General features: G+C 47.5%; 2 protein-coding genes across 2 annotated transcripts; one reads left to right on the forward strand and one right to left on the reverse strand.

Moving 5' to 3' along the window:
• Positions 1–1,741: 1,741 nt before the first annotated feature.
• On the reverse strand, positions 1,742–2,124 carry ACRALDRAFT_2016400 (uncharacterized protein; the record flags this gene model as incomplete). Its single annotated transcript, XM_071019844.1, has 4 exons — positions 1,742–1,802; positions 1,850–1,883; positions 1,907–2,049; positions 2,078–2,124. 4 exons carry the CDS (start codon positions 2,122–2,124, stop codon positions 1,742–1,744), a joined length of 285 nt encoding a protein of 94 aa, XP_070880283.1.
• ACRALDRAFT_1059112 (uncharacterized protein) lies at positions 1,920–7,060 on the forward strand. Its single transcript, XM_071015971.1, has 5 exons — positions 1,920–2,910; positions 2,969–3,115; positions 3,189–3,210; positions 3,352–6,735; positions 6,807–7,060. The coding sequence occupies exons 1-5, from the start codon at positions 2,163–2,165 to the stop codon at positions 6,913–6,915; spliced, it is 4,410 nt and encodes a 1,469-aa protein (XP_070880284.1). The 5' UTR covers positions 1,920–2,162; the 3' UTR covers positions 6,916–7,060.
• Positions 7,061–7,396: the final 336 nt, after the last annotated feature.

The following is a 7,396-nucleotide window of genomic DNA, read 5'->3' on the forward strand; positions in this document are numbered from 1 at the left end:
GAAATCCCTTTAAGCTATTAAAGAAAACACTAAAAAAGGGGTAGAATAATCCGACTAGGTCGCCTATATAAGCGCCTAGTTTAGGATAATTTCGGCTTCTTTTAAAAGCCCCTGTATTTACAGGGCCCGTAGTGGCTTTAGTCGGTCTATATCTAGTTAAATACTGACTTTAGCTACTAAGACCCTACTAAAAACGGGCCTAAAACTACTTTAAAAACCGCTATTCCTGCCCGGGCTCCCCGGTACAGGATATAGCATCCCTGACTTTGCGGTACCCTATTTATAGTGCGGAAATAGACGCCCTGCGGGAAGCTCTAGCAGGCCTACCGCTAACTCTACCGCTATTATTGAATACTAAAAAGCATTATAGGGCCTGCAGGCCTTCCGCTTAGCTACTAAGATAGCTACCCCCGAGTGGTTTAAGAGGCAAATCACTACGGATTCTACGGTCTGATTGTTCCTTGTTTGGGTTTTCATGATAATAGTTAATAATAGTATAAAAGCAGAGTATTAGGCAGATTAATACGGAGGATTTCCTTTAGAGTACTCTTCCTTTATTATTTACTGGCTTTGCTGCTATATTATAGCACTGTATCTAGCTGAGTTTTAGGACTATAGCGCTTAGCGCTATAGTCCGCCGCGCCATAGCTATAGTGCTGTATATACGTAATAAATTAATAAATAAAAGATAACATACTAAGAGAAGGTAATTAATTATAGTAGCAATCTATCTCTATTTATCGTAGTGCATAGGCTTTACTAAGCTTTAGATATATAAGCGGCTAGTCACGAGTTATTTATAAAATAAGGCTAAATAATTAAATTATCTAAAGCTAAAGGGAAATAAAAGGGAAAGAAGAAATTTCTATAGGTACGCGTAATCTTAGTATAATATTGCGTAACCTACAAGGGTCGTAATATAATTAGCTATATAATCTCATGCTATGCTGGATTATATATAAGGGGTTAACTTCTAATAATCTAAACCTGAGTATATATCTATAGAAACTACTTAAGAAGAGTATTTAAGATACTTATTCCTCGAAGTCGCTTCGAGGGAAATGCCAGCGGAGCGATAGGAGCCTAGCGACGTGGTGATACCGTGCCGACTCCTTTATCGCTCCGCTGGTATATCCCTCGAAGCGACTTCGAGGGATAAGTATCTATTTTAATTCTTGCCCTCCGGGGGCCCTCCGGGGGCCATTGCATAGAGCTTTCCAGGGGGAGACCCCCTAGGACCCCCCTTCCGAATACCAAGAAGACCTACGATCGTAAAACGCCATAATTTCATCGACCAATTGGCGCTCGATTTACATACAAAAGTTAAGCCAATCTTAGGGCAGCGATTTTTATAAGGTTTGCTTAGCGTGTTTTTTTTATCAGTTTAATTCAGCTTACACTGCCGCTCCGGTCGTTCCTCCCTTCGCGACAGCGCTCCGCTGGATAACCAGTATCCAGAACCTAAAGATATATATAGTAACGTAGAGTTATCAGATTTACTTTATAAGGCCGCGAATAAACTATAGGGAGATTTTAAACCAGAGCTTTTATAGGGTTTAAAGTATATTAATATAGCGGAGCCTTAACATATATATCGAGGCGGGGGTAGTATACACGTCACTAGAAAAATATAACCTGATATTTAGCATCTATAGCTATGTACCTATCTAATACGTGTTTCTCTAAATTTTTAGCAGTTGAATTCGTAAAGTTATTTCTATTTGATTTCGTGGTGTTATTATCAGTGAGTAAGCAAAAGTGATGAGGTGATGAGTAGGTCACGCGCATAGATGGCTAAGAAACTACTCGTCATTAATGATTACCCACTATAGCACGGTTATTCCACTACATCATGATGTGGGGCAGTGGCTCGATAGTTTTGTCTCATCACTGTCCCTATACTAACCTCGGTTGTCGAAGCTCGATATGCTGTCTGTTGCCGTCGCATAATTCGACATATCCATCCCATAATCCAACAAGAGCAGCCGATAAGGCATTACAACCACAGTCAAACAATTCAGCGCCGACGATCTGTTCCTCCGTATCGATCTGATTACGTTCCAATACTGTTACAAACGCCGCCTGGTTCTCTCGTGTATCCTTACCATCAAATCGCGCCGGCATCACCTTTCAACTGGAGCAATAAGCGTACCGACCCAAATATGTCTGGTATATCTCCAGACAAACCAAACGCCTCCGTGTCACCCTCTGGTTCCCTAGCCACCGTGTCACCCAGCCCCTCAAGATGTCGTTCGTCTCTCTGCCAAAGCCGTCAAGGATCCATGAATTCGGTTGCGGCGGTAGGCGAGCTCTCCGTTCAATGTGAGACTCGAGAAGAGGGTAGCTATGGACCGGAGACTTCACGACCGTTGCATAGTGTGGGAGTCAGCGCACCCTCCAGCCCCACCTCCTCCTCAGACCTTGACACCAGCCGACCACCCCTCGAGCCATCCGTAGGTATTAGATCCTCGTTGTCCGAAGTCGAGCTCAAGCGTATCTCGGCGTCGTCGGTTTACTCACTGGCCTCCGCTCGGCGCAAGGTCCCTAGCTCAACCGCGTCTGCCACAAGCTCAGAGACGAGTACTGGCCCCCGGGGCATACATAGTGACGTTGTGTCAAGCGGTAAGCCAATCCAGGTAACGCCAGAGGCCCCCAATGTCATCGGAATCACTTCCTGCGGCCAACAGAGCCATCAACAAGTCTTTCCAGGGGCCCACCCTCTCACTTCGCGCGACTCCAACCTTGACGCGGCTAACCGTACCGGTGGTCCATCACGGGGAGAGCAAGCTCTTAGAGGGCAGCCCACAAGATCGAGAAGCAGTGCCCAAAGGAGGCTTAGCGGAAGCACTGCCGCCAGCAGTCACAGCCCCAGCAGCGACCGCACAGCCCATCCGAAGGAAAGAGAAGAAGGTATGTATCACATACTGTAGGGCCAGCAAAACATTGCAGGTTTTAATATGCTTTGCAGCAAAGCCAGCTCCTTGGGGTGTGATTGGAATCTGTGCACTAGATATCAAAGCGAGGAGCAAGCCAAGCAGAAACATCTTGAATCGGCTGATTGCAAACCGCGAATTTGACGTCGTTGTATTTGGGGACAAGGTGATACTTGACGAAGGTAGGGTTTCTGAAACCTCGTCAATTGTCCGGGCCCAGTAGACTTGCTGACCTGGGATCGCGTTTGTCTACAGATATTGAAAACTGGCCCATATGGTGCGTGTACATCTTTATCCGCCGATCTGATAGATAATCTTGGGTTTTTATCAACTTTCACATCCGCTTATTCCCGGCCAACCCTGTCTATCTACAAGAAGCGACGGCCCTTCATATGATCCCGACTGACTTTGCGGACAGCGACTACCTCATTTCTTTCTACTCAGATGGGTTCCCGCTCGAGAAGGCCATAGCTTATGCTAAAGCTCGGAAACCTTTTTGCGTTAACGACTTGCCCATGCAAAAAATTCTCTGGGACCGTCGCCTTTGCCTGTATATCCTCGACAGCATTGGTATTCCAACGCCCAGAAGACTCGAGGTTAACCGGGATGGTGGTCCCAGTGTGATCACCCCGGAAATGGCTCGGCATATGAAGAACGTGTCAGGGGTAGCTTATGATGCCCAGGACCCTCGCTATGCCATTTCGCCCCGCCGGGTCGAATTGCTCGACGACGGAGATATCCTAAGCGTTGACGGCACACTCCTCAAGAAGCCGTTCGTCGAAAAGCCCGTTTGCGGCGAAGACCATAATATCATCATCTACTTTCCCAAATCCTCCGGAGGTGGTGCTCGAAAACTGTTTCGAAAAATTGGCAACAAGAGCTCAGAGTTTGATCCTGAGATGACTATTCCCCGCGCTATTCTTGAACCGCAAAGCAGCTATATATACGAGAAATTCATGCGTGTCGACAACGCTGAAGATGTTAAGGCCTACACTGTCGGCCCTAACTATTGTCATGCCGAAACACGAAAGTCTCCTGTTGTCGATGGCGTGGTTCGCCGTAACACCCGCGGAAAGGAGGTTCGATACGTTACTGGGCTAAATGCTGAAGAAAGACAGATTGCAAGCAAGATTGCGGTCTCGTTTGGCCAACGGGTATGCGGGTTCGACTTCCTGCGAGCAGATGGTAAGAGCTATGTCATTGATGTAAACGGTTGGAGTTTCGTCAAGGACAACGACGACTACTACGATCATTGCGCGAACATCCTCAGGGAATTATTCGTGAAAGAACGAGTTCGAAGAGGTGTCACACCACCAACCCTGTCTCCTACGCTTTCAGATGCGACGACCCCTCTCGCGTCACGGGGAGCAAAGGATAAGGATCAAAGCCAGATCACCGCTCTGGCCCCATCCGTCGTCAAATTTACGAGTGACACATCGGCCAACATGGATGCTGAAAAGGTGCTAGAGGAGCCGAAGTTGGATGATGTTCGGTGGAAACTAGGTACCTTGGCACCGAGACCCGATAGCGCTGCCCCATCCGCTGTACATAGCCCGGATAATAGCCCGTCTCTGCCTCCCGCACCTCCTTTGCGGAAGGGGGAGAAAACTATCGCCCCATCCACGGTGCCATCAGTCGCCCCGTCCGCTGCGCCGTCGTCAAAAGGAGAGGTCATGTTAGAACAGGACAATCTTCCTGTACCGCCACCCCCTAAGAACTCATGGAAACTCAAGGGCATCGTATCAGTCATTCGCCATGCTGATCGCACGCCAAAACAAAAGTACAAATTCACATTTCACACTGAGCCGTTCATTGAGCTCCTTAAAGGGCATCAGGATGAAGTTCTTCTGATTGGGGAGGCGGCGCTGGCTAGCGTCATCCACGCCGTCGATGTCGCGCTGGGTGCCGGCATTGAGGATCCCCTGAAACTTGCAGCCCTGCGCAACGTCCTCGTCAAGAAAGGAGGTTGGGCCGGCACCAAAGTGCAGATCAAGCCCATGTTTCGGAAAAGAAGGTTTGACGAGCAGGCCTCTGCCGACGGAGCTGGGAAAGTCGTGGAGGACTCAGCAAAGACTGGCTTGCCGGAAAAGCCAGCAGGATCATCCGCATCGGATACCAGGTCGCACGGATCGCAGCGCCAGGACTCTCTGTCGGGAGTGACCATGTCTCGAATAACAGCTGCCGAAGAAAGCCTAGTGCTGGACAAGCTACAGCTTATTGTTAAATGGGGCGGGGAGCCAACGCACTCTGCGCGTTACCAGTCTCAGGAACTGGGCGAGAATATGCGGAACGACTTCAAACTTCTCAATCGCGATATCCTTGACGAGGTTCACGTCTTCAGCAGCTCGGAGCGAAGGGTCTCGACGAGTGCTCAGATCTGGGCATCCTCCTTCCTTCGCCAGAATAACCTCCCCGACGACTTCATCACGATCCGCAAGGATCTGCTCGATGACTCAAATGCGGCCAAGGACGAAATGGACAAGGTCAAGAAAAAACTCAAAGGCCTGTTGCGGAAGGGCAATGAGCGACCGCCGCAGTTTGCCTGGCCCAACAATATGCCGGAACCATCCGAAGTTCAGACACGAGTTGTCCAGCTGATGAAGTTCCATCGGCGGGTGATGCAATATAATTACAAGAAGCTCTACCGTGCAAGCTCCACGCACAATGCACCGAACTTAGACTTGGACAGGCCACAAAACTGTGACCATAGCTCCATCCCATCTGCCGTATTACGGGCCACTGGCATTAACAGTATCCAATCCCGATGGTGCTGCGGGGAGGATGCCGAACTCTTCCGCGAGCGGTGGGAGAAGCTCTTCCAAGAGTTCTGTGACGGTGAAAAGGTTGATCCCAGTAAGATATCTGAGCTCTATGACACGATGAAGTTCGACGCACTGCATAATCGCCAGTTCCTTGAGTGGGTTTTCACTCCGCCACGACATATGCTCGAGGAAGAGTATGGCGGGATGGATAGAGACACCAAGGAGAGAAATGGCGGCGCTACCAGAGAAGACAAAGACGGGAAACCCGTACCCAGAGACGTAGCCGAGGGAAAGGCATCCCAGGTGCCAAGGGAGGACCGGCGAGAGGGTGACCGGGCTGACAGGCCCGCGGAAGGTAACATCAAGGGTCCGAGCTCAGTCAGACGGCTCTTCCGGCGCCGGTCGTTCCTCAACGGCTTGCGCCACGTTAGCGAGGGCACCCCTCCAGAACAATATTTTCACCTCTACACAAGCAACGCGGAAACCAAGGCCAAAACCGACGCCCGGTTTGAGCCTCTGAGGGAGTTGTACCAGCTTGCTAAAGTACTCTTTGACTTCATTTGCCCCCAAGAATATGGCATTTCAGACAGCGAGAAGCTGGAGATCGGCCTCTTAACGTCACTGCCTCTCCTCAAGGAAATTGTGCAGAACCTCGAGGAGATGCAGGCGTCCAATGACGCCAAATCCTTCTTCTATTTCACTAAGGAGTCCCATATTTACACGCTTCTGAATTGCATATTTGAGGGCGGAATTGAGACGAAGATAAAGCGGAGCACCATTCCAGAACTAGACTATCTATCTCAGATTTGTTTTGAACTCTACGAATCTGAGATTAAACCTTCCTACGCGCCTGATGCGGGCGAGGAACCGACTTTCATATACAGCATCAGGATCACCATCAGCCCCGGATGCCATGTCTTTGATCCACTGGACGTTCAACTTGACAGCAAGCATTGTATCAGCTGCGCACCCCGACGGAGTCTGACTCTCCATGCTGATTGGATGGAGGTTATCCGCACTCTAAGGGCAAAATTCAACCAGTATGTCACCCATTGTCAACTGTTCATGTTGCGGCGCGTGTAAGTTATGGCATAAACTAACTAATTATCAGGGTCAAGTTACCTAAGACATTTCTCGCCATTAATCTATCGGATCTATTCTCCATGGAAGACCAAGACAAGGATAGTATTGATTATAGTGTATTAGGAACTAAAAGATAAGCCTGTATTATAAACCCTAATGTATCTAGCAGCGAGGTTATAATATGCGTGGGCAGTAAAGAAGTTTATAAGAGACGCGTTATGCCGATTATAGTTCCCTAATTATATTCTAACCTTCCTATTAATATCCCTAATAATCTATTATAATAATCTATATTAATAATCTATATCGCTAATCTATACTATTAGTCTATATTATATATTTATATTATTAATATATAGTATTAATACTGTATATCGTTAATTAATAGCGTTAATCTATATTATTAACTTGTATACTTAAGTTATACTATTAATAGATTCGTTAATAGAAATCGTTAAAAGATTTATATAATAAAAGGAAAGTCCGTAGACTCTAGTTATAAATAAGATATTATAGAAAAGGCTTAATAACTTAGAACCGTAGGGTAGTTATAGTATTATCGTTAACTAAGCGCTAACTTTAAATTAAGACTTTAACTTAGGGGATTAGACTATATCC

Source organism: Sodiomyces alcalophilus (assembly GCF_042370955.1).
Source record: "Sodiomyces alcalophilus JCM 7366 unplaced genomic scaffold ACRALscaffold_1, whole genome shotgun sequence".
Taxonomy (NCBI): Eukaryota; Fungi; Ascomycota; class Sordariomycetes; order Glomerellales; family Plectosphaerellaceae; genus Sodiomyces; species Sodiomyces alcalophilus.

Excerpts from the sequence above, each read along its gene's own strand:
- ACRALDRAFT_1059112 (XM_071015971.1), top strand. The coding sequence starts at position 2,163 with ATGTCTGGTATATCTCCAGACAAACCAAACGCCTCCGTGTCACCCTCT. Across the intron at positions 3,116-3,188 it reads CAAGGTGATACTTGACGAAG|ATATTGAAAACTGGCCCATA; the intron begins GTAGGGTTTCTG and ends GTTTGTCTACAG. Across the intron at positions 3,211-3,351 it reads ATTGAAAACTGGCCCATATG|CGACTACCTCATTTCTTTCT; the intron begins GTGCGTGTACAT and ends CTTTGCGGACAG.